We start from the raw sequence: 27,601 nt of genomic DNA, 5'->3' as shown, positions 1-27,601 counted from the left end.
GTCAAACTGACAACGTGCCCACATTTAGGGATACAATAATGGCCAGCTCCCTTATGCGGAAGCCCGGCACGTAAATGTGTGGCACATGCGGCGCCACATCACAGGTCCAGGGATGCTGAGTCTTACACAGTGGTCGAAGTGGGGGGGGAAAAAAGTAGGGGGAACAGTGGGCAGAGAATCAAAGGGCGGGAATAACCCAAGGATTGGATCTGTGGGTGGAGCCAGAGGAGTGGCCAGAATGCACAGACATCCCAATTTTTAGTATTTGTTTGGCATTTCACTGCCCAGTTTAATCAACCAATGGATACACATGAATTTTTAAGGTTATAATGAGTTATTGACATTAAAATATATTCACAAAGTGGGATATGCTTCTAATCACAGAATGTACTAAATACGATAAAATGTGGAAACATAAGCCATTTGTCTCAGAGCCATGAAGTTTGTCATCAGCTCTACTCCCTTTTTCCACAACAGAAGTTCAAACATGAATGGCAAAATATCCTAGTTTGCAAATGTTTTCTCTAAAATTATGGCTCTGCCATATTTGCCTCATAATGCAAGATCTGGTGCAGGATCTGACCATTTAAACTAATAAATTGCTCGTAGCTCAAACATATCAAAAGTTAATATAAAATGTCACTTGTGTTGCTGAGGAGTGGATGGTCTATTGTAAAGGTTGACTGGTCACCTTTCTCACTGCTGCGTTTGTATGTTACACTGGTACTAATAAGGCAAAATCTTTCCAGAGACTGTTCGCATGTGTACACACGTCAAAATAATAAAATATCTGAAAATATACTGCATTACGCTGCAGCCTTTTTTTTATGCATAATTTAGTCAACACTACGGCATAATGTTGTCATCCTTTGCTGCATAATTAATTCCAGTGGCCCCACAGCAGGCAGCACATGTTAAAAGTGCTTGTGAATGAAGCCGGGTGACTGTACGTTTGCGAACTTAGTTTGGTGTGCGTGCAAATCGTGCATTGCCAATCCCTGGTGAGTTGCAGCTACTACTGCTGAAACAAGGCCAATGGAGGTACCTATGGGTGAGGCAGACTGGCCTCAAGGGCAGGGCCAGCCATAGCACTGGTGGTGTCCTGTGCATTAATGTTTGTTAGTGCCCCCAATGACCACCACTGCCATGGATTCCCTCACTACCACCCTTTAACTGTGCCCCCCAAGTTTACATTACCACTCTCTCTCAGTTGCCTTTAATTTGATTTACAGCGCCACTCATACCATTGTAGGGTGTCTGCGCACTTTACATCACACACATCACACAGACAATCAATATGTGTGTAAATCACTGTATAGAAAATGTAACATAAGACTAAGGACTACAAGGTGTAGGAGTCACATGACAACCATACTAGTAGCCCGTATAGTTTTATAGTGATTGGTCTGGAGAAACACAATACCCGGAATTTAAAACTTAATACCATGGTTAGGGGTTCTCCTTAATAATCAGAATTGATTTCTGTCCAAAAGAACACTTTTTAGGACATTAGGATAATTAAAGACTGGGTGGGGGCAGGGGGGAGGAGGGGGACATAACGCTCTTATTTATACCTTGCAGTTTGTATGCAGCTCTTAGATGACAGTTAATAGCTTACTGTTCTAAGTTAGGATTTTAACTTATAAACTGCAAGTAACAAAAGGATCTCTTGTAGAAAACAAAACGACAAATATGAACATTGCCGCGCCATCTTGCTTAGGGAAGGCCATTTCATACTCTGCTGGTCACCTGTGAGTCACCCCGACCTCGCTATCACCCCCCCTCCCCCGCGCTCTGACTAAGCCTGAACACATGTACCAGGGTCGTAAAACCTTGTCAGCATGACAATGCCCCGGAGTCACTTCTCACACCCAACCCGCTCATCCTTTCATCCTCCACGCACGGGCAAGCCCCCTTTGATAACCTCCTTCCCTGCACCCGGCCACTCAATCCGGCCCCAGGCACTAACCGACCCCTGTGGACATAGTTTATTACCCACATACGACAGGAATTGCTTCACCAACAAAGGGGCCGGAATTTAATCAGCGACACGACCCCTTAGACCGGACCGATCCCACATGTTTTAGATCCTGTCGGAATGTCCAGCTGCGAGATAGTGATCATCTGTTAGATCTGGGTGGAGGAACGATTGCTGCTGGGTTTGTGTGGGAACTAGCTTGAGGCGGGGATTCCAAGGATTTTTGACCATGTAATAAACTGACAAAAAAAGCATATGAAAGGCCATGCCAGAGAGGCAGTTAAAGCACCTCCCGACGATAGCCCCGGTGTCTGATGTAATGTACTCTCCTCTAGAGAAATAAACTTGTTCTTCGCCTTCCAGTTTCCAGAGCCTGCCTCGTTATTTTGATAGCTAAATCTTAAGGTGAATTAGAGGTGGTTTGCACCAAGCGGCATCGAAAGTCTTGGATGCACGCTGCTTTTCATCAATCTGACAAAAGCAGTAGCCCACTGACCTATTTACATTATGTGCACTTTGTGATCTGCATGGCGCATGTTCTTTGCAGCCGGTACATTAACGCTCTGAGCTTCCTTTCCATGAGTCAAAACTTTCACTAGACAAAATTCTGATCTCTCTCTAGGAAGAACATTAATCACCAGAGTCGTCATGACATTATTATTGTTGCCGAAAATTTCTGGAGGCCAGGAGGGAGGCCGCAGGCGTTTTTAAAACCATAATATACTTGCAAACACGATGCCTCCACCTAAAGTCAGCACCCGGTGCGGTCACACTGGTTGCACCGCCTTAGAGCTGGCCCTTCTCAAGGGTCCTGTGACCTCAGTGACTGTTGTTCTAGGGTGTGCTGCTTCATAGGCCTTCCCACAAGACTGGAGGTGAACTTCAGTATGGATAGTGATGGACAAGCCTTGAAGGTTAATCTACACTGGTCATACTAGGGTCCACCTGCTGGTGCGAAGACAAGGTCTTCCAAGGTGTTGCGAACCCTTCTAAGGTCTAGCATTTCATTGTGCTCTCGCAGGAGAGTGGTTTGGTGGACTGGTTATTAAGGATGAACCTGGTTCCCAGTTCCAAATTCAGCAGCTCTGACCATAGTGCCACATCGTCTCCCCCACTGAACACCGTACTGCCCCACTGAGAAAACTCCAAACTGTCTTCAGCTACAACCCAATTGTTGCCCGCTATAAACACCTGGATGCGGCTCAATTTAAATTACGCAGTAGACAAGAGCAATATGCGGCCTACAAAAAAAAAAAAGTAACAACGTCCTGGAAAAAGCAAACACTTTTAGCGAATTCAAAATTTAGCAAACCATGGGAAATGTAAGCAGGAACAACATGGTTACCTTAATGCTTTTGCACTCACTATTCAGGAAATCAGTGAGCGCTTTTGCCTGAAAAGTAAGGACCCGACTACAGGGCCCTGAATGGACCCATTTCAATGGCCATTGCTTATATCCTTACAAAACGTAAGTAGTATGGTAAAAAGACCACATCCCTGGACGCAGAGCCGAAGCACACATTTTGTTTTCCAATCCACACATTGCAGTACCTCCAGGATTGGTGCACTAGTTCCAAGTCCAGGGAAAACAGACAAGAAAACAAAAATAGCGCTTCACTGGCAAACTCTGTAAAGTGGCACTAATGTGTTTCAGTGTGAATAAAATAAGTTTTGCCAGTTTGCTACCACTCCGTCTTACTTTAGTTATTTATTTATCTATTTTTCATATTTTTAGCCTTTTATTCCCAATGCTGCACTTTGGAATTAAAATTTCAGAAAAATATGGCATTTCCAGCAAAAGCGTCTCTTTTTTGGATCCATTTCACAGGGAAGCAAATAAAAGAAAGGAGAGGAAAGAGAGTGAGAACCCCGACTTGAAGTCACGGTTTTCATGGGCATCCGCAGGGGGGGCAAGGAGAGTCACTCCAGGGGGCGGCAAGCGCCCCTCCTTGCCCCCCCCCTGCGGACGCCCATCACTGCACCAAGACAGCTCGCGAGCAGGAGGCCGGTCAAACAAGCATTAGCTGCACTCGGCAGCGAAAGTGATCGCGATCAAGGGCGCAAACGGGAGTTGTGTGCGCATGTGTGACATGCACAGCTGCCATCAGGTGCTCACACTTTCGCCGCACAAGCGAGCGCTGTTGCAGAACTCTTTAAGAAAGTGAGAGCACCCAATGGCAGCTGTGCGCGTGACAGTAAGCTCATCGCCGCAAAGTAGCATTTCCCAGAGCACCTACTGAACGCTCGGCCAGGCCAGCGCATGCACTGGATCGATCAGGCCGAGACCTAAAAAGCAGTGTTGGGTGAGGAGGGAGTTACGGGAGGAGAAAGGTGGGAAAGGCGATCTGCAGAGGGGAGTGCCAGAGGGCAGGGGGAGTGCCAGAGGGAAGGGGGAGTGGCAGGGGAGATTAAGTAGCGGCAAAGTTCAAACACCAAAGACAAACCCCAAAACTGGTGCACATCTCTTTTTTTTAACTAAAAGTAGTATTGTGAGGTTTTAGCATGGGGAGATTAAGCAGCAGTGAAGTGTAATAAACAGAGAAGACCAGCAAACACAAATGAAGCAGAGTTTCATGAAGCCCATGACCGAAATCAACGGAACAGTTAGCAAGAGCAGAGGCTGCTCAACAACAAAATAGTGCTCTTGAAGTTCCCCCATCTAACCTGACTAGGAAGAGCTCATATAAGAGGGCAATCCTCATAGGATACAACCGTCCAAAGAAAGGGGCTACTAAGCCTATGCACCAATAAAAAGCCAGCATTTTCATAGGACAGTAAGAGGAGCCAATTGAAAAGCTGGCCAGTGCTTAAAGCCCATATTCTACAGCATGTCTCAAAGAGACCGTCCCTACACAGCCTAGGCAAGACCTAAACAACACAAGAACAAATCAAAGGAAGTAGTCTGTAAACTATAAAAGCAGAGTTTTCCCTTGGAGGGTAATATGTAGTAGGAACATTACAATTTGGAGAAAACAAATTAATCCCAAAAAAGTCCCATCACTACAATGGGCAAAGAAATTCTATGACAAAATTAATAACTAGTGACTGCAAAATAAAGATCAAGGTTTCGTGTGTGTCACATCTTGGTGCTCCAGAGGAACTGCGAGACGTTGTTCTGACTGAATCCTTAAGAATACAGGCATGTGAAGAGGCACCTTCTCTGAAACTAGTCATTTGCATAAATGTCATGCTACTTGGTTGATTTGTCTTTGGCGCAGCCTAGGTATTTTAGCCAAAGTTCCCACTTCGCCAATTCAGTGGATATTGGTTCTTATGCTACACCAGTCCTTCATTTGTTCAGAACCTTCTTTTTCCTCACTAGCAGCATCACCCATTTAGGTTTGGGTTATGGCAATGGACAAGCCCGAATTCGGCAGAAAGGGTTATTGGGGAACTATCACTTGTTGTAGGTGGGCTTGCTTTACATCATACATGCCTACAAAGCAGGACAATTTTTTTGAGCAGTGTAAAAAGAGTAGGCGGAATCAGCTCATGAGTACAATGAGCACAATTCGGCTGTCTTGCGTCAGTGTGAAGGCTCTCTCGAAGAATTTACAATGTGTGTGTATCTATTCATTCTCTCTCATTCGATCCCCAACCCCCAGCCCCCCGCCCCCCCACACACCCTGGAGTTCTTGTTCAAGAGTCAAGGATCGGCAAAGGAAAATTCCAGGTCAGAGTATGAGGACAATCCATCTCATCCTGAGCAGCCAGGTACAATTCTGACTTTGAGGCACCCACTAGTTTCCTCTTGACCCTAGGTCTTGAGGTTGAATCCCAGTAGTGTATTTGATCACCTCAATTTTAGAATCTTTAGACGGGTCTCTCGCCTTTACCTTGCCCGAGATTGTCATTTGAAGGTGTGACTGGACAGGGGGCTCAGAAGCACAAACCAATCTGGCCATCAATACAGAAATGCTGCTCCTCTAGGATAGAATCAATACCCAAACCCCTCAATAAAACTGAACTTTCGGGAACTCTTCTCCCCCACCCCCGTTAATATTTGGGTAATTCTTTGTACACAGTGGATAACTCCACACAAGTGTAGAAGATCTACATACCTGCATGTCCCTCATCCCTGGAGGGGGAAACAAGTCTGCAAGTTCCAGTGCTCTAGATAGCAGTTCCAGAAAGGTTTCACTGACCTATATTCAAGTGTTAGACAATAAAGCAGAGACTTGTTTGGGGTTAGAGGCACTAAATTGGGGACAATGCAGAGTTAACATGGAAAAGCCATCTGCATTTGGTGACTTGGAAGGGTGCTCTATTCACAAAAAACTACCCTACTATCGGTTCCTCACTCAAATACATGCAGCTATATACAATGGCAACATATTAGGACACCTCAAATGTGGTGAGGATTGGGCCAATTTCACAAGTCTAGCATGGGTGTGTACCAAATGACACATTTCAGACTTGAAGAGCGCTGTATACTCAATAAAACTGTCAAACACGATTCTAAACCCTCTACAGACAGGTCAGCTTGGAATGGACTACAGTAAAGTGTTTGAATGCTTTGGCCTTAGGCACATCAATTGCCAAGAACTGAACGAACATACCCTCCCACTTTGACAACTGAAAGGAACATTATTCTATTCCAACCAAATATAAGACATTGCATTTATCTTTATGTACCCATGCTGAGGGTCCCCCACTCCCCTTCTACATGACCCAACTTGGTAATTTCCAACTCAAATAGGCAATATTTAAGCACTAGTAAAAAATTGCCCATATTGGCTGATCCACCTGAAACCCTGTAAATTCTGTGCCATTGTTCCTGCCGACGTTTCTTCAGAGTACGTTTTTTAAATATATAAAACAGTTCTTCGCCCTGAAGATGGTTCAAGAGAATTGATTATTTTTTCAGTCTGAGTTTCAACTACAGCGCTTAACAGCGAAGCAGGTGTTCTGAGATGTGTGCGATTTAACTCTAGAACACAAGCAACAATTTACAGGTAAGGTTTACCTCTTTCGAAGTTTAGAAATCCAGGGTACGGCCACAAATGTCACTTCTAGAGCAGATAGACAGATCGCTACACACCACAACTTATCATTTGTACTCCGGCAAAATAAAAATTGTTTTATTGATGGTCAGACTCAGATCAGTTACACTACTAAGCAGGTGGATTACATCAGTAATGCAGCACTCTTTACAGCATGTGGTTTGTCCGAACGTCTTTAAAGTGACATGATGTTTCAATAAATTAAGGAGGGTTATCTCCTACAACTGCACGTTTCACTTCCGGCTTTTTACAAAATCCTCCCCTTTCTTAATGGAGCCCTTGAGCTCGTCCATGGCCCCAGCCACCAATTTTTCTTCAAAGGGAGACAACTTGCCCAGGCCAAGGTTCTTCTCAATTCCATTTTTCTGAAAACGCAAAAACATACATTTTTAATTCTTTTGGGAATAGCCAGTAGTACTTTAAAACAGAGTAACATTGCCACACATGATCTTAATGTAGGATTAAAAAAATAACTAAAATTAACAAGTAAGTCTTTAAGTAACTTGCATTCCTTCAAACGGTTATGGGTACACAAAGGGTAATGCCAGCATTCATTCCATTACGGCCTGAATATGCTGTGTGTGCAGATTAGATTTCAGGCAGACCCTGACTCAACATCTACTTTGAAGACTTATTCACTTATGTGCAAGTTCAGTCACCAATAACCAAACTATTATGGACCAACAAGGTAGACACTGTGATAGGAAGTATGATAAATTTAAGTAGATATTGGCTTCTATTCAGTGAGATGTTAAAAATATATTCATCCTCTAGCAATACTAAAATATCTGTTACTGGTTGAAAATGGACATAATCAATTAACAGTGGGTTTTTCGCGGGTCTCTAGTAAAGGTCCAGAACTCACCCAATAGCAGTAATATGCAAGACGTATAGTCTAAATTTGGTTTAAGATTAGTGTTGGTAGACAATAGAATGCATACATTTATTTATAACTGTAGGGTAAAGCAGAGGTCACTGAGCCTGAACAGACTTGGGTTTATATTGGCTATCAGTATCAAATTATGCATTATTAAAAGCGTATGTGAATTTCCTATATAATCAGAGATGAGACTATATGGAAAAAACTGAACTGATGCATCTATATTTATAGGTGCTAATAATACAATACTGAAATCTGACCAGCATGTGATGGCCTGGTCTTGAAAAAATACCCATTAGGCTTGAAAAGGAAGTATTATATGTTAAAGGCATTTGGAACCCTCACATGAAATGTCACTTATTTTGAAAATGCATCAGAATGATTATATGTAACCTGACAGTATGAATTCAGCATTTAAGTGTTTTATTAGCAGTATGAAATTAAAGCAGTCTTGAAACGAAGCGTAAGTAGATGGTATAAAGTATATTTATTTCTGTGCAAGTAAATTATAATACAATTTGTCTGGAAATGCACTCTGTGACAGTCTGCAAGAGTTGTCTGAAATACAGACACTTTTTTTAATTTATAGAAAATACTTATTAATCCATTTTGCATTTTCTTTTTTGCCCAAAGCAAGAGGCTAGACACACTGAAATGAAACCAGGGACTAGTTCTTTTGAGACTAACCAAAATTTGAATAACCAGAGAGATACAATTGCACCTGGGAGAGATATGAAAACAATGCCTATTCTTGCCGCTCAGGGTAACAAGGTGGTGTTGAGATATAGAAGGCCAGAGATAAGTTAGGCTTCAAGTAAAATCTTAGTCACACTATGGGGACCTAAAACCACTACTTGTTGAATTGGGCAGGGTGAGAAACACGGAGGGAAGAGCCAGTCAGATTTCGAAGAGTCTGTTAGAAGGTTGAAGAATGAAGAGCTTGGGAGACCAGGAAGGAGTCAGTTTGCCATTGAGAAGTTGGAAAGTATTAGAGCGAGGGTGGGCTAGTAAGAAGTGGAGCCACAAAGACATTTTCTTCTTCTATGCAACTTTATTTGAACCGGGCAGTGGCTTGCCCACAATTTAAAAGATATAACTGAAGTAAGCTTTCCTTTACAGGTAGCACATTCAGGCCCCGACTAGTCCTCCGCTTCTACAAGAGGCGTGATGCTCTCATTACAACAGAAAGGGTAATTTTTAGTAGCATTTGTAACTGTTTAATAACATAGTTGTGTTTCATAACTCATATTTGTATCTTTTAGACCAGACTGCTAGCACACGTTTCTGTGGACTAATTGCAGAGAAAAAAAGTTGCATACAAACAGATAACGAAACATTTGAGGCACAGTGGACACTTCAGGTCAACAGGCTGGACAATTAGAATCCCTCAAGACTTTCAAAGGTAATCACAAGTTAATAACATTTTATTTGGAGGTTGAACGGTCCTGTGATATACATGCATAACTTCAAGTGTAGCAAAGTGTGAAGTTCTGGGAATACAAATTAGTTCATCTCTAAATAGACATTCATGCACATTAGAATAAAACACAAATACACCACCGCAAATTTATATTTAAGGATAATATTTGCATCTAAATAAGCATCCAGCAGTACCAATTTTATCTTGGCAACTTATGTGTAGAAAAGGTTGTAATGTACCTGCAACTCTCCTCAAGTTCCAACGGATGATATACTTTATTCAAATCAAAGTGAGAGAAGACCTTTGCACCACTTAATTGTGTTATCAGCAATGTGCTGACCTGTATGCGGTTCTCCCAATTGCCTTGTTCACTTGACGCATATTAACACAGATGCATACAGCTCCTACACTATCCTTTTTTTGTACTACCATTATGAGAGAAACCCAAAGCAACGGACCACTGGAAAACTCAATGAGAACATGTTTGATTCAAGTTTTTTTTTAACACAGCTGCTGTAAATTAAACACAATTAGTCTGTCTTTGAGCAACAGGACGGACGTCCACATGAATGTGTAATTGTACTTAGTCTTGAGTTTTCCGAACCCATGGAACAATGAAGGAAATGGATGTATATTTGGTGATGAGTATTCATGTTATAGTACTGTTCACCGATATCAGTAGCTGTGCTGAAACTGATCAGTCACTTGACACCATGCCTTGAAGTACATGAATGGGTGCTGGTACAGTTTTCTTGCGTTTCGTCGTTGCTACGAATGAACACTGATTTGAACGCCATTGACGCAGCCCATGTATACACTTTTGTTTTCGATGCAGTAAGTCGTGCCAATGGAGATTGTTCCTAATATTTCTCCTCAGGCATGTTTATCCACCCATCACGGTCTATAATAAAAAGGTATTGATCAACCATTTACCTGAAGTGTAATCTTGGACAATGTTTGAATGACTGGTGCTTTTTCATGTTAACTTTTCTTTGACCTGCATTTTTCTTATAATGCAGCCAGTCCAACATTAGCACGGCTTTCTGAGGTCCACATTGACATTGCTCGACCTTATTCAATTTCACTCGATGTTGATACTGAAGAACTCTTTCACAATCTACTTAGTTTGGTGTCGATTTGCCTCAACTGGTGTGGTTGCTTGACCTTGTGGGCATGTGTTGAACCACTTCTGGTAGTGAGCACCCTACTTCCACTCTTTTATGTCAGCCAAGGAGCCACCAACTCAGGCTGGACACTTGACTGACTAGTCAGGTCTTTCTGGGTCCGGCAGGGCTCTATTAGTGCCAACTTTGGAGTTGTTCCCAACTGGTGTGGAATCTCCTTGGCTCACTGGAACTGTGGATATCAGATGTCCACCTTACCTGCACCACTTTTTTGGCTTCTTCTTTTGAGACTTACCTGCACTTACTTTAGGTTCCAGTCCTGAATCTAAAGCCCTCAATCAGGGTACACTTCATGAGGTCATTGGGAGTAGCATCTTTCTTGATTAAGTGTCAGGATTCTATCCAATTCAGAAAAGGGGGTGGTGATGGACAGAGCATCTGAATTAAACAGAACACTCATACCCAGTCAAAAGATCAGGGCTTGATCCATCACCGTTTTTTAGCTCACTACACCATCCCAGTTCAGAACCTGGCTATATGCAAATTAGTCTGTCCCTGGCCCAGTGCATCATGGGAACAGGGCAGAGCAAACTACCAAGCCAATTCTTTACTGGAAAGGAAACAAGCTTCCGGGGACCGGTTTCTGGCTTGTTTCCTTTCCAGTAAAGAATTGGCTTGGTAGTTTGGTCTGCCCTGTTCCACTTGAAAAGTGCGTTTAAAAATCACCCCCGCCATACCAAACTCGGAAAAAACGAGGCTCCTTGTAGAAACGTATAACCAATACACCAAGCAACTACAATATCCAGAAACCTCTGGTTTGGGAACATTACAAAGGAGCGGTGATCAGGATGAGTGGAGCCATGATCGCAATTAGACAAATAAAAAACAATTGAATGGACAAAATTAGCCAGACCGCTATCTAATGAAACAAAAAAATTGGAAATTACATGGACTAAGGGGGTAAATAAAAATACATTACTAACCTGGGTAAAACTGTCCAAACTACAGAGACCAGAATTCCTAGGGTCGGGACATTGACTGAAACCACACCCCGGGGGGAGGCAACCTTGGGTTCCAGGAAATGTGGTTTGTTCTTATGTCTGTGTTATTGCACTTTACAAACTGACCGTGAACAAGACAGCGGAGGCTGTCGAAACGCATTGGTTTTCGTTTGGTTTTGGCACCCTATGGATATAAATAAATAATTTTGAATCAATCTCCTTGAATAATTGTGTGGGTTAACTGCGACTCCGTGATTCCCTTCCGCGGAAGGAATCCTTGCTTGGATATATATATACACATATATATACTTAACACAAGACCAATAACGTTAAAAAGCCACAATACTGTAAACTAGGGTTATTCGTGGAAGGCTGTAAAAATAGTTCAAAGTGTGCAGATAGGAGTTTAGTTCCAAGCAGTGGTCTCTGCGACCCTTTTGCCTACAAAGTACCTGGATTTCATAGCAAAAACAAACAGTGTCGCAAGCGAGCTGTAGCGATGATTTTCCCCACGCGAGGCCGGCGATGCGTTGAAACCTTGCAGCAAGGGAGGATGATGCGCTGGTCTGTGGATGCGTGCGGGATAAAGCGACAAACGTTTTCACGCTAGGCCAGCGATGCGTTGAATCCTTGCCCCAAGGGGGGGATGATGCGCTGGACCTGTGGTGTGTGCGAACCTGTTGCGATGTGAAGAAATAGCGCTCCGCGAGGGAGCGACGATCCGGTGTGATGCGGTGAAAATGGCAGACGCACGGCGTCCGCACTGCGATATCGTGATGCGGTGATCTCAATGAGACGATGTTGAGGCGATGATCCGGGGTTAGGAAGCACTCAACAGCCCGCAAACGTGCGATGCGATCACCTTGGGTTTGCGAGCGGCAGCAGCGCGAGGATTTTCCTTACGCTCTTCGGCTGCGGCAGCTCGCAAACGGGCGTTAGCGATAATTTCTGCACTCTCTTCTCTGAAGTAGGACTAGAGGCCCTGGAACTCACAGGGGCATCACCTTCAGATAGAAATCCTCACTAGGAGGAATCAGGAGGCAGGTGGTGGAGTCAGATGTGCCTGTGACTCCAGCAGGAGGCTAGCTCTCTTCTAGCCCTTGGGCGATTGTTTTAGCAAAAATAAAAGTTCTCTCAAAGTCCTTTTCCCTCTTCTTCCAAGTCCAGGGGAAGCTACTGCAGGTCAATCCAATAAATAGCACACAAGGACAGCACTCTCCTGAAGATTCCTTCAGTGACACGGACAGCGGTTCATCTTGTCATCCAGGAGCAATACAAAAATCAGGGGTTTGGGCACAGATATTTATACCCCAAAAGTCTTTGTTCTAAAAAGTCACTAATCACTGAACCCAGCCAAAACCAGTTCTGCTCAGGCCGGGAGCACATGGTTTACCAGGCTGCATCCTTCCTTTCAGAACGAGGGGGTCTGCCATCAGACGCACAGTAGGAGGTGGAGCCAGCATTCACCTTGCCAGGCACAGCCCTATTCAGGTCAAGGAGCTACTCCTCCCCAGTACTCAATGCAGATCTCTCTATTCAACCCAGGTCTGACTCAGCCTGCCTTGCCCCTCTAACCCCAGACAGCCAATACACATAACAGCAGAGCACACTGGAAGGCTTAGGCAAGAAAATACCTTCTTTCTAAAAGTGGCATTTTCAAACACAGAATATTAAAACCAACTTCGCTAAAAGATGTATTTTATCATTCGGAGTTCAGGTATACTAAACTCTAATTTCTACAGTGTTCCCTGAGTCAGTTAGGACTATAAAATGTATTAGTCAAACTGCCCATTCTAGCCTATGGAGAACAGGTAGCCTTGCAGTAGTGAAAAATGAAATTGGGGGTAATTCACTACCAGGACATGCAACGCATATCAAGCCATGTCCTACCTTGCACAATGCACCTTACCATAGGGGTGACTGATATGATGCCAAGGGAAGGTTCAGGGGCTGGAAAGCGTGGGCACTTCACAGCCAAGATGGCAGTTCTGGACTGCACACAGACACTGCAGTGGCAGGTCTGGGGTACACTTTACAAGCTGCTTTAGAGGGTGGCGCAAACCAGCGCTGCAGGCCCACCAGCAGCATTTGGGTTACCAGCCCTGGACACACACAGGCCACACTACTAGCTACTAACAGGGAAACCAAATAAGCCAATCAGGGATATACCAAGTCATAGTTACACAGGGAGCATTCACGCTGTGGCACTGAATGGCAGTGGCACAGCGCCCAGAGCATCTAATACCAGCAAAAACAAAGGAGACCACAGCGGAACATGGAAGGGAGACCCACACCAAAGATGCCAAGTCTAACAGGTAGCCCTCCACATCTTCCTGTGGACCGGTCTACTAAGACATGTTCTTTCAAATGCAATGAACCACTTCGTGATATCACGCCCTCTCAAAATATTTAGGGACAATCCATTTGGGTGTTTTGGAGTCTGCAGCGTCTGCGTATTTATAATTTTGTCGCCACCTAAGATGGGTCCTAGGTCCATCTCAGCTCTCTTTTTCTAGGACTAGGAGTTTAGCTTCTAGAGCTATCCTCTTTGCCAGTTTCTGAAGATCTGCATATTCAGTGCCTGCTTTGTCTGGGACACTACTGGGATCACTACCAGCAGTGTTGCTAGCTGAGGGGGTAGTGATGGAGTCAGCATCCTCCGCATCCTCCTCATCTACCTCTTCTACTTCTTCCCCAGGTTGGTGTCTGTCTGTCCGTCTTCTGATCTGAGCCAAAAGTCACCAAGGGCCAGGTAAGTACTAAAACTGCACCACCATCGGCACAGGGGCGGTCAGTTGCATAGGTAAAAAAAATCAGAGTTCAACCGAATGCTTTACAATGGAGACAGGGGCGACCTGGAGCAAGACTGCTTGCATGAAAGTAGATCTGTTGCAGAGGCCAAGCTTTGGGGGTTAGGTGGAGCACGGACCACAAAGCAGCACCAAACATACAACACCCCATGGCACAGGGGCGGTCGGGTGCAAATTCGATTTTGGGCACCCAATGCTTTTTAATAGGGAATATTCCTTTGGCAAAGATGCTGCAAGCGTGGCACCGGAGTTTGCAAGAGAAGACCATGGATAGCAGAGGTAAGTTGGGATGTAGGGAGTTGTAGGGGCCCATTCGGTTCAGCTCGCAAAGGCTCAGTGGCTTTCGGTGCAGGAGTGCCTTTTTTTCGGAGTCTTCTTACCAGAGCCGGTCGCAGTTGGGAGTAGGAGGGGGCATATGGATTCACACTGCAGGTGCAGTCATGGAAGGTGGGAGAGGTGAGCCAACGCTGGACACTAGATTAGGATTGCCAGGGAGGCTTTAATGTACAGGTGAGCCACTCACTCAGGCCGTGGGCATTGGGTGCAGAGTGGACAGGAGACGCAGAGCCACCTGGATCCAGAGTCCTTGGAGTAGGTTTCTTCAGGATAGGTCAGATGTTCACACGGAGGCAGCTGTTCTCCCAAGGTTTTCAGAGTTTGTTGGCTGCAAGCTAGGTCGCAGGTTCTCAGAAGCTGGAGACAGGCCAGTAGGACTGGTGCCAAGGCAGTATTCGTCTTCAGTCTTCTCTGCAGTGTCCTCCTAAATACTGAGTTTTAGGGGAGCAGTAGGTAGGGTCAATGGGCACCTTGCCTTGGGTAAATACAACCACTACTGTGCCATCCTCCTGTGGGAGGGGGCACAAACCTAGCCCTAATTGCCAGAGTCCCCTTATCAAGATGACGGGGACTGAAAGTTGTGCTTCACCTCACCTCTCCACACTTAAAAGAATAGAAGTGTGCCCACCTCTGCCAACTCCACCCTAAATTTTCCCGCCCTAAGTGTGGGTGTAACTCAGAGGCTGGGGGTCGCATTACAGAGGCAGCAGGCCTTTGACGCTTCCCTTATCCAGCACTTGGCCATCCTTTGGGAGGAGGTTTGACACGTCTGCCCAGGAAGGTGCATGGTTTCTGGTTCCAGAGAGAGCAGCGGCTCCCCACCCAGTGGTCCAGAAACATGACTGTATGTGGCAGGCCGCCTAAAGCCAGTCCGTGCCCACACCAGGGTTGGTAGGTTTTCAGGGGGCATATCTGAGGTTCCCTCTGAGTACTTGTAATACATTGACAGTGTTGAGATGTATTAAAACAAGGTGCTGTTTCGTAACAAAGACTACTGGTTTCAGTGAAGCCACTCTGGTGCTGTGGAACTTGAGTTGTCAAGTTCCCAGTCTATGTACTCTCTATGGCTTCGCTGGCACTTACAATATTAGGAAATTGACCATAATACTGTAGGGGCATATCTGCAAAGGCAGATATGCCCATACCTGGGATATAAAGCACCCTGCCTTAGGGCTAGTAAGGCCTGCTAGATGGGTGACTTACCTATATTTTGGACAGCGCTAGCTGGCATGGCACACTGGCAGTTTGCCATGTAAACTTGGTCATTTTCTTTTTTTACCTCACAGGGGCATGTTAGCTGCAGGAGCACTGTGTCCATGGGGACACTTCTGCTTCCAGGACCTGGGTATCAGTAACTAGGGACATTCAGGGGGGCACTAGTACCAATTATGGACATATTTATTTTTAGGGGGAAGAATACTGGTACTGGGAACCTGAACAGGGACCCAGTACTCTACAGTCAAAGTTGCATCAAAAGCCAGGCAAAAACTAGGGGTGTACTGAAACAGATCTCCATTTTTTTCATACAGTTGTGATGCACTTTATTTCACCCTGCAAACCGTTGCACAATGGTTCTCCTTCCCACATTCTTTGCACATCTCTCCAATGGCACCCCTGGCCTCTTTGTCAGCAGCTTGTCGATCGGCACACTCTTCAGCTCTGATAACTTGCTCTAGATTAAGAGCTTCTTTCCAGCATTTGTTGTCTGAATGAACCCAACATTCATCCGTCAATTACTAGGACGTATAACTTCCTCGATATTAAATTCAATGAACTTAGTGTTTGAGCAGCGTATCGAGTATCTCAACAAATTAATCGATGTGGTCACCAACTTTATCCTTCTGGACTAAAAATGTACCTTTGATAGTCTACATTCGGCATTCAATTGAACTTCGGTGTCTTTGATTTGACAGTATGTCATTTCAACAACTCCCAGCATTTTCTTTTACACCTTCACTAGCAGGATTCTTAAGATATTTGACAATATTATCTGTTTATTCTAGAGCATCAATGAAATCAAATGTTTCTATTCAAGCAGGACATCTGTAGCCAATATTCAGTTTTTTAGCGGCTTCCAATGGCAGTGGTGGTTTCAAGGTGATGGCACTGCAACCATTTATGGGATTGGCTGACACAGAGTGGAGTCCTCTCCGACATGGTCTGTTGTCCGCTAGGACCGGCTTCATTCCTGCCTTCTCTAAGGTCCTGTGGTCCTGGGTCACCTTGGACAATCTGTGGAACCTTGACCTCCCCCTTGGTCTCCATTGGAGCCCTTCACCTTTCTGGTAAGCAGATGACCGTTTTTTGTATCTGAATTGCTTTGCTTTTAGGTGTTTCTTTGTACTGTCTGACACCTGGTTGATCTCTGCCTCGCATCGCTTCTGATCACACAAGTTATCTTGCAATTTGCTGTTGCTATTTGCTGCTCTTTCAAAACATGTGAATGAAAATTGCCACCTCTGTCCAATATCCTGGAGCATTTTACAATACCCCACATACACACATAAAAATACTAACACAAAACATGAATTCTTTATTTTTCACTGTATAAGACTTACATATTTTTCTCACCTCAAACCACATTTCATATCCCAGTGAACCACGCATTGTTGTTATGTTAATATTTATTTATTAAGCGCTCGTACGCCCGGAGGCCTCATGGCGCTATTGAAGGGCACATAACACATAGTAAACCTTAACAGTAAGCCTGATTGAAAAGCCAGGTTTTAAGAGCGTGTCTAAAAGTGAGAAGATCCAAGCTCATTTTTAAAGAAAACGGTAACGAATTCCAAAAGGTGGCTGCAAGATGGTCAAAGCAGCAGCCGCCAAGGCGTTTTTTCTTAAAGGACGGGACAACCAGTAAAGCTTTATAAGCAGAACGAAGATTTAATGAGGGGTTATATCTGGAAACAAGTTTTTTTTATAAATTTCGGACCTGTGTCCTGTAAAGTTTTAAAAATAATGCATCCAGTTTTAAACGCAATTCGCTGTGCCACAGGCAACTAGTGAATTTGTTTCAAGCCAGGTCTAATAGACTGCCATTTTGCTTGTTTAAGGATAAGCCTAGCAGCTTGATTCTGAGTAAGTTGGAGTCTTTTTTGCAAGCCCGCTGGAAGTCCCAAATAAAGACTGTTTGAGAAGTCCAATCGGGACAAAACGAGGGCAATGATAACCTGAGTAAGTGCGGCTTGCGTACGGAACTGGGCTATTTTTTTATTTTCTTAAGTTGAAAGAAGCTGGCAGAGACTACTGTGCCAACTTGTCCTTTCAAAGAAAGATCCGCGCTAAGTGTGACTCCCAGACTTTTAACCGAGAAAGATCTCATTGGTGGAGCCCCCATACTAGATGGCCAAACGCATTGACTCCAACTTAGTTCGCTTTTCCCAGGCATTGGTTCCCTTTAGGGCGATTTGGCCATCTTTCGCTCTTCCAAGAATAATGCTGTTTGCGGAGGAACAGAGCTCGGGGACCATTACTCATCTTAAGCGATTTAAGTAATCTTGGATAGTTTCATTAGATTCACAACCGTTGAATGTGTCCAGAGTCTACAAGAATACCTAAGTCTTAAAAACATACATCCCAATTTAAATACATGTGGGTCAAACTACTGAATGTTTTGTGGAATGCCTAGTACAACAACCAAATGCATTCAACAGACGAACTGTGCCTTGTATAGAGCAGCACAGTCTAGTGCACCAGCACCATTTCCCCAAAAAATCGCAAATCTTCCTAGTTTAATAATACCACAATGACTGAGTGACATCCACGGGATGCAAAGACACAATCACCGGCAAAAATAGTCAGATAATGGTAACTGGCAAAAGTGTAAAGCAAAATCCTGATTTATAAACAAGCACCGACAAAACTAGAGGGTCTGGCTTGCATTTTTATTCATGTCAAAGAGCCTACTGCAACGAAAACAAAACAAACAGTATTATTGCTTCCAGCATACAATGCATCGTCGAGAGGCAACGAATGAGGTGAAAATAACTCCTTTGGGTGGAGCCAAAGCCCATGCACATACATTTGAAAGAATTGGAAACAAGCATTTGCAATGCAATAGGTCTCGCATTAGGAAAGTGTGAGCTATTGGTATTGTAAATGACACATTTTTTAAATATGTGTTGGCTTTGAAAATATTTAAGGTAATAGAATTGTTATTCACAAAGCCAATAGCTTACACTTTCCTAATGCAAGTCATATTTGCTATGGCAATGCTTGTTGGTAGCAAGCAAGGACAGTGCTGTTGTGGTGCTGAGTGTTGATGTGGTTGGGCTGAGTGATGTGGTGGTGTCCCCGAGTGATGTGGTGGTGTCCCCGAGTGATGAGTTGGTGTCCCCGAGTGATGTGGTGGTGGCCCCAGAGTGATGTGGTGGTGGCCCCAGAGTGATGTGGTGGTGGCCCCCAGAGTGATGTGGTGGTGGCCCCAGAGTGATGTGGTGGTGGCCCCAGAGTGATGTGGTGGTGGCCCCCGAGTGATGTGGTGGTGGCCCCCGAGTGATGTGGTGGTGGCCCCCGAGTGATGTGGTGGTGGCCCCCGAGTGATGTGGTGGTGCCCACGAGTGATGTGGTGGTGCCCACGAGTGATGTGGTGGTGTCCACGAGTGATGTGGTGGTGTCCACGAGTGATGTGGTGGTGTCCACGAGTGATGTGGTGGTGTCCACGAGTGATGTGGTGGTGCCCACGAGTGATGTGGTGGTGCCCACGAGTGATGTGGTGGTGCCCACGAGTGATGTGGTGGTGCCCCTGAGTGATGTGGTGGTGCCCCTGAGTGATGTGGTGGTGCCCCTGAGTGATGTGGTGGTGCCCCTGAGTGATGTGGTGGTGCCCCTGGGTGATGTGGTGGTGCCCCTGGGTGATGTGGTGGTGCCCCTGGGTGATGTGGTGGTGTTCCTGAGTGATGGAGGGTGGAGTTGGAGGGTGGAGTTGGAGGGTTGAGGGTGGAGTTGGAGGGTGGAGTTGGAAGTTGGAGGGGGGAGTTGGAAGTTGGAGGGGGGAGTTGGAAGTTGGAGGGGGGAGTTGGAAGTTGGAGGGGGGAGTTGGAATTTGGAGGGGGAGTGGAAGTTGGAGGGGGGAGTGGAAGTTGGAGGGGGGAGTGGAAGTTGGAGGGGGGAGTTGGAGGGTGGAGGGGGGAGTTGGAGGGTGGAGTTGGAGTTGGAGGGTGGAGTTGGATTCAGTAAAACAAAAAATAAAAAAACACGTCTAACACGAAGAAGCTTAATTAGTGGTGTGCCACGATTTCTGTACGCAGTTTATGGCAAGCACATGGGTCTGCAAGGGGCATCGGGGGATACAACAGGACGGAGAATCCTCTTGTCCATTTAAAAAAGTGCTTGATCTGCAAGTAAAACGAAATGTAATCCCTTTACTCCTACACAACAGAAAGTCCATGTGAAGTTGTGCCCGCATTTAGAGCACTTCCATAATAGGCTCATGGTCTTCCCTGGTCATTCACCTGTTCTTTACATTTTAAGAAAAGTTAGCAATGTCCTATAAAAGAGCAGCTATCTAATGACAAAAGGGACTGGGTGTCGCTGGGGATGTTTCTAGCCAAACGTAACATTGCGCGACTGTCGGGGGTTACAACAACACCGACACTCCAGACGGGCCGAAAGATATGGACTGGTGTATGGTGGCCGGGAAGGTGGGTTATGAAAGTAGGGGCTGCCCCAAAAAGTGGGATCAAATCTGGGGTAAAGGGAATGTAAGTAGGGGGAGCCCATGTATACCCTCTAGATCCCGGGGGATCTAGAGATTGTTCAAATTCACGGGAGAGGGCGTTCATGGAGGTGGCTGGTGGGGAATGGAAAATGGCCACTACAACGCAGCAGTTTCCACGAAAGGCTTTACCACGTATGCATTAGAACGCATGCGTGGTTACCACGGAAGCCTTTACCACGCATACCTTTACTATGAGATGCGTAGTAAAGGCATGTGTGGTAAAGGAAAAAATATTTTAATAGGGGGCATACCCAATAAAAAAAAGTGTGAGTAAAAAGGGGGGTTGGGGGATCCCCCCAAAAAAAGAAATTACGAAGCAAAATGAAGACAACCAGCATAGTTACAGAGGAAACGGAAAAAAACTTCCGCTTCCTCTTTACGACGTAGAACGTCATCAAGGAAGATGAAGGCGAAGAAACAACGACGTGAAGAGGTAAGGGGGATTAAAAAATTAAAAAATATTGAGGGTTAAGGGCAGGGGTAAATAGTTGAAGGTTTGTGGGCTGGGGGACACGTAAGGGTACAGGGGAGGGGTATAACCTTTCCCAAGAATATGCCCTTACCATACATAAATTAACAACGAAAATCGTTGTTAATCTATGCATGGTAAAGGAATATTCGTGGGCAAGGTTATGCGTAAAAAAAGAATTCCGTTGTAAAGCATGCGTGGTAAAGGCATGCATTGCAACGGAATTCGTAGTAACGACATATAACCATTTGAGTAAAGAAAGGGAGATGCATTATATCTGGGTGAACAAACATATTCAAAAGCTCTAATGGTCTCGGAATGTTCTGATGTAACTGCTGCCACATGCCTCGTTATATTGATAGTAAATAGAAGTTTTAAAAAAGTGACTCCTCTCAGATTGACATGGCTGTTTCCTGGAAGAAGCGATAGAGTGCGGACAGTGGTATGCAGTGGTATGCAGTGCGGGCGGTGGTATGCAGTGCGGACGGTGGTATGCAGTGCGGACGGTGGTGTGCAGTGCAGGCAGTGGTGTGCAGTGCAGGCGGTGGTGTGCAGTGCAGGCGGTGGTGTGCAGTGCGGGCAGTGGTGTGCCGTGCGGGCAGTGGTATGCAGTGCGGGCAGTGGTATGCAGTGCGGGCAGTGGTATGCAGTGCGGGCAGTGGTATGCAGTGCGGGCAGTGGTATGCAGTGCGGGCAGTGGTATGCAGCAGCCCCTTGTCTGTGCAGGAGGCGGTAGTAACTCCAGCTGCAGACGTGCTGTCTTCCAGACCCTGCCCCACCGAGCAGGTTCTGCCAGTGCTTCTGACTCAACCGGCTCTCAGGACCTTTGCCTCCGCTCCTTATTTGATTCAAATCTCTCTGTTGCCCTTTCAAATACAGGCTGCTGTTAGCAACAACCATTCCACGGGGCAACTCCCAGGCTGTCACCGGTAAAGAGCAAACTCTGCTGCCTTGCTGTATTTCCACAAAAGCTGTTTTCCCTTCTGAGGCCACCGATTACACCAGAGAGAAAGCAGCAACTCTTGTTGTAGTCCCGGCTTCTCCACTTGACTAAGCGGTGTGCTCCTGGGTAGATTACTTTACCCTTCTCTGGCTCCATTTCCTTATGTGTAAAATTGGTAGGACCAACAGTAGGCTTACGTCATTGTTAAACAACGTGTACAAAGGCCCAAGATACTATGCATTCACCATGGACAGTTCTAGAGGTACCCCCACTCTCTTCACAGGCAGGCAGTATGAGCACATACGAAGAGGGTGTGGCGCAGCGACCAGAGCTGCCGTCATTGGAGCTGGAGGCACCCAGGGTCCAGTGTCGGCGTCAGCTCAACATCCTGTGATTCTGGGCAGATCACTTGATCTATGGACAGTGCCTGGATACCCTCATGGATGATAAGCCGCGCTATATAAATCTACGAATTACAATACATCTCAACAGAATCAGTCCTTTGGGGAGGCCTGCTTGGGTGTAGCAGGGAATCAACCTCGCCATATGATGCTGCCGAAGCTTAGTCCCAGCGCACCAGGCATAGGGTAGCTCAGATCCCACAGCACATACGTGTCCTCCTAGCCAGGGCTTGTCTTCAGAGGGCGAGCACCAGTGTTTGTAAACTCCACCTGACTTTTCCCAGCTGGTAGTGTCTGGTCTTAAGATCTGCGCGATGGGCCACGAGACAAACATTTTGGGGGAAACGCTAAATAAATGTAATAAATAGATACAACAATTTCACTCTTTTTCATTCCATTTATTTGTGCTCTATGTCCGTGCCTGGTGTGGACACCCCACCCCATAGGGATTCCCATCCACCATCAGTGGAAGCTGTGCAGCTTTTCTTAAGAGTCGCAGACTTCTCGACCAGGCCGCTCTGTCTCTCCCTCCCTCTCTCGGACACCGGGGGCTTAAGGCCCCTTCCATCGAGATGCTTTTTTGGCCTCCTTCCATGGGACAGGACTGTACACTACAAATACTAAAATAAACAATACTCTCTTCTGATGGGTTTATGTGGCTAACTTGGATCAGCTGGTCTGTCTTATTTTTGGCAAGATGGCTCAGCGAGTTTAACACTGGCAGCAGGCGCCTGTTGTGTTTACACGGTCATGATTTTGAATAAGAGTAGGGCCATCTCTGCCATCCATCCGTCTGAGGTTGATCAAGTGAATACTATGGACTGGGTAATAGTAAGACGCTACTAGCCGGTGCCTACCTTGCTCATAGTTTTATATCAACGCTGTTAATAGACAATCATCGCGACAGCAGATTTAACACCAAATGCAAAAAGAAAAGACGTTTTTGGGTTTCCAAAACTTTTCTTAGATGTGTATTTCACCAAATAGAAGTCTATTCCAGCAAAAAAAGACAGAATTGTTATGTTAATCAGCAACAGCTATAGCTTTTCTCGTGTTTGTGTTCATGAACTATTTCCCTTCCAGAATTGCAAATTATAAACAAAGGGCTGGCTTTTACTCTGGAAAAACCCAAACTTAACATAAATTCACCTGAAACAGAAGGCATATTTTGCATTCAGCTGGACGAGCTGCTGGCGCATGCTGAGTTGGTTGAGCGCCTGCTGCGGAGATGTGTGTGCTCTGCTCGTGTTACACTGCCAGGCCTGCCCCGCTTCCCCGACACCCCTCCACCTCTTCTGTGTTTGTGCCCAAGGCTCGGCCCCTGCGTGTGATAATGATTACAAAAATCTCCACCTCAAGGAATAAACAGCGATAAAAAGGTTGTAAATTGGAAGCGCGTTTGCTCCAAGGCTGCTCGGCCAGTGAACGTGAATGTTTAGTTCGTGAGGAAACAACAACTAAGGCTTGTGCCTTCCGTGAACCCTGCGCAGCTTTCACCCCTGAGGAAGTCCTCTTCCCTTCACACTACAGGCAGCGAGACCTTTCTTGAGACCACCCAGGGCGCCGAGGCAGGGCACACATGTGGCCTTGTGAGGCGGCGCGGGAGTTCACTCATAGGCAGCGGTGCCGGTTTAATCCATTGCACCTGCCGCCATTTTTTCGGGAGCCAGTGGAGATGCACCTACCTCCAAGCGGCCTGAGAAGGAGAGATCAGGAGAAGAGAGCTCAGGACTGCTGCCGATCTGACCGGAGATAAAGATATATAAACGAGGACGGAGGCGCCCCAGAGGCTCCACAAACAAGCCTTTCTTCCCTGATTGCATTGGCCGTGTCACAACCCAGTGATCGGGAGAGTGCCGCCACGCTGCCCGCGGCGACCCGGAAGCTCTTGGAAGCTCTTGGCCGGCCGGCCAATCCGCTCGCGGCCGACCGGAAGTCCCGCCTCCCCAGGTCCGCGAGCTGCCGGCGCATGGAGCGCCCTGCCGTCCGGTGTAGCCCGGGTCCCCAGGAGGGGGCCGGGGAGAAGGAGGAGTGTGGCGCCTGTTGCGGGGCTCCTCTGACCTGAGGGAGCCCCGATTTAGATGGAGACGCGCCGTGAGGAGCCCCGCCGGAAGAGCGCAGTTGGTGAGTGGGGCCCAGGGCTGATGTAAAGTGCGTGCGTGCCTGTTTGTATGCGTGGGGGGGGGGGAGTGTGTGCGTGTGTGCGCGAGGGAACGTGTGTGCACATGCGTGACTGTGTGTGATTGAGAGAGAATGCGAGGTAGCGGATAGTGTGCCTGTATGTGTGCCTGTATGGGTGCTGTATGCCTGCGTGTGCATGCGCGCGCCTGTGTGTGTGTGTGCGTGCGTGCAGAGGTGGGGGCTGCCTGTGTGTGAGCAAGGGCTTTGCGCATGCGCAGCGGCTTTGCGCATGCGCAGCTACCAGACGCTCGCTCCCGAGGTCAAATCCGACCCTGAAAACGCTCGTAACACTTTGGTGTCCACTCTCCTGAAAACGGATCACATTAGTTGTCGAGCTGACAGCATTCATGCTTCGCATGAATGCTAACGTCAGCTCGACCTAAAAATAGCAACTGCAGACCACTTTGCTACCATGCCAGACCTAATAAGGGCCCATGCAGATATATGTGCCATACCCCACTCCACATAACGCTAATCTTTAACCATGGTCCAGTACTGTTTATACAAAGCAAAAAGATGCTAAGATGCTTCACACCAGGTAGGGTGGAAGTGGAGCAGGGAGAGCAAGGACTTCCAGTACTTCAATCACACATGCAGGTATTATTGACTTGTCTCCCTACTCTGGCCAGTTACTAGGAAGGATAATGCTTTGAAGCGGAAAAACAATTAATTAAGAGTCTTAATTCAATCATACTACTAAACGCGCAGGAGAAGCATCAAGCTCAGAAAGGGTAATCAGGAAGATATGAGCACATACCACAGCCAATTCCATGCCCATTTTACTACATAATAAGAACATGCTGCACCTGTAATTCTGCAAAAGTACGAAGCTATGACAAAAATCAATCTAGAAATAATACCCTAGGGCACTTTGCTGCCTAAAGTAAGATTGCAAGGGGCAACAAGAAGATTAGGCATCCTAAAGGCCTATTTTTCCAAGGTGCAATGTTGCAGGGTTCACTATCCTGATCTTAACCTGTACTTAGTTTGTATTTTTATTGTTAAGTATAAATGTATTTATAAATTAAAAACAGAAAAAAGAATTTAAAAAGTCTTTAGGTGAGGAGGTCTTTGAATTGTACCTTTGATGATCTCAAGCTCAATATCCATTGCAAAACACTACCCTACAGAATTCTGTGGTTTACTACTTGTGCACTACTTTTAATGCTAGACACTTGTTTTTATGTATATTGGCTCTATTTTGCCTTAACAGTCTTGGTAACTGATATCCTCCAACCTAAAGGAGTTTGATGAGATACATGGTCTCTGCGACTAGATGCCCTGAATCAGAAACCATGCCATGAAACCCTGTCCCTCCCATTGGGGATGGATCAATCATTTTTACCAAGTAAGCATAATGTTGCTCAATGTTTTTCACACATCAAAATGGAAGCTGAAGAGTTATGCTAATAAACTCAGCTGCTCCGCCTAGTCCCAATTGTAAAAAGAACAATTGATAGACAGAATGCAGAACAATGTCATACATTAACCCCAATACAGAGATCCGGACCTACATCCATCATTTTTTGCTCACCAATGCGAGCAGGGATGATCTCTTGACCGTGCAGAAAATCTTTATATGCACAAGAAACAATTTATTTTTAGGCGGAGCGTCTCCTGTAAAACATCTCTTTTGGATTATTCCATGAAGCTTGCAGACAGTAGACTAGTTCTTGAATTGATTAGGTGATCACAATCATACCAAGATAGCTGCTGAGGTCTATTACACTTTAGAAATAGGACTCTTGAAACAAAAATAAAGCTTTTTCTAGATCTGTTGGAGGGTCTCTACTAGTACTGTTCATCGCTTTTTACCTGTTGGAACTGAAAATAGATTATGGCAGCAGGGAGGTTCTCTACTTTCTGCTTTACAATTGTTCTTGGATTGTTAGTCTCAGCCGAACAAATTGGGCAAAAGTCGCTGGCCATATCCTCAAGCTGTCAAGTTGGAGGTTTCTGCAGCTTTGATGACCACCTGTTTTGACCCCAAGAGACCATCAAAGGATCTCCTGGATAGCATGCACACATTGCCTGGGAAGGAATTCTGCGAAACCCCTGCAAGATCACCATATTTGACATTCAAGGCAAGGGTGGAGGAGGCCCCCCCACCCAAGGCAAGGGTGGAGGAGGGCCCCCCCCACCCAAGGCAAGGGTGGAGGAGGGCCCCCCCCACCCAAGGCAAGGGTGGAGGAGGGCCCCCCCCCCACCCAAGGCAAGGGTGGAGGAGGGCCCCCCCCCACCCAAGGCAAGGGTGGAGGAGGGCCCCCCCCCACCCAAGGCAAGGGTGGAGGAGGGCCCCCCCCCACCCAAGGCAAGGGTGGAGGAGGGCCCCCCCCCCACCCAAGGCAAGGGTGGAGGAGGGCCCCCCCCCCACCCAAGGCAAGGGTGGAGGAGGGCCCCCCCCCCACCCAAGGCAAGGGTGGAGGAGGGCCCCCCCCCCACCCAAGGCAAGGGTGGAGGAGGGCCCCCCCCCCACCCAAGGCAAGGGTGGAGGAGGGCCCCCCCCCACCCAAGGCAAGGGTGGAGGAGGGCCCCCCCCCACCCAAGGCAAGGGTGGAGGAGGGCCCCCCCCCACCCAAGGCAAGGGTGGAGGAGGGCCCCCCCAAGGCAAGGGTGGAGGAGGGCCCCCCCAAGGCAAGGGTGGAGGAGGCCCCCCCCCCCAAGGCAAGGGTGGAGGAGGGCCCCCCCAAGGCAAGGGTGGAGGAGGCCCCCCCCACCCAAGGCAAGGGTGGAGGAGGGCCCCCTCCCCACCCCAAGGCAAGGGTGGAGGAGGACCCCCCCCCACCCCAAGGCAAGGGTGGAGGAGGGCCCCCCCACCCAAGGCAAGGGTGGAGGAGGCCCCCCCCCACCCAAGGCAAGGGTGGAGGAGGGCCCCCCCCCACCCAAGGCAAGGGTGGAGGAGGGCCCCCCGCACCCAAGGCAAGGGTGGAGGAGGGCCCCCCCCCACCCAAGGCAAGGGTGGAGGAGGCCCCCCCCACCCAAGGCAAGGGTGGAGGAGGCCCCACCCCCACCCAAGGAAGGGTGGAGGAGGCCCCACCCCCCACCCAAGGCAAGGGTGGAGGAGGACCCCCCCCCACCCCAAGGCAAGGGTGGAGGAGGGCCCCCCCCACCCAAGGCAAGGGTGGAGGAGGGCCCCCCCCACCCAAGGCAAGGGTGGAGGAGGGCCCCCCCACCCAAGGCAAGGGTGGAGGAGGGCCCCCCCACCCAAGGCAAGGGTGGAGGAGGGCCCCCCCACCCAAGGCAAGGGTGGAGGAGGGGCCCCCCCACCCAAGGCAAGGGTGGAGGAGGGGCCCCCCCACCCAAGGCAAGGGTGGAGGAGGGGCCCCCCCACCC

The 27,601-nt window shown here is 47.0% G+C and overlaps 2 protein-coding genes across 3 annotated transcripts in view; one reads left to right on the top strand and one right to left on the bottom strand.

Annotated features, from left to right (window-relative positions):
• STYXL1 (serine/threonine/tyrosine interacting like 1) overlaps window positions 1-27,601 on the top strand; it is a 299,858-nt gene that overhangs the window by 40,722 nt on the left and 231,535 nt on the right. Inside the window, exon 2 of one of the 2 annotated variants that reach the window (XM_078679636.1) lies at window positions 9,124-9,263. The gene's annotated coding sequence lies outside the window, so the exon portion shown is untranslated. Of the gene's footprint in view, window positions 1-9,050; window positions 9,264-27,601 lie in introns of those variants that run through there. The other variant, XM_078679638.1, reaches the window with a different exon arrangement.
• The window catches only part of MDH2 (malate dehydrogenase 2), a 60,569-nt gene continuing 39,999 nt past the window's right edge, over window positions 7,032-27,601 (bottom strand). The window contains exon 9 of the mRNA XM_078679634.1: window positions 7,032-7,346. Within this exon, the coding sequence (XP_078535760.1) occupies window positions 7,215-7,346 (132 nt within the window). The 3' untranslated portion in view covers window positions 7,032-7,214. The remainder of the gene's footprint in view (window positions 7,347-27,601) is intronic.

Source organism: Lissotriton helveticus, chromosome 3_1 (genome assembly GCF_964261635.1).
Source record: "Lissotriton helveticus chromosome 3_1, aLisHel1.1, whole genome shotgun sequence".
NCBI classification, from domain to species: domain Eukaryota; kingdom Metazoa; phylum Chordata; class Amphibia; order Caudata; family Salamandridae; genus Lissotriton; species Lissotriton helveticus.
This window is presented reverse-complemented; position numbering and strand designations above follow the sequence as displayed.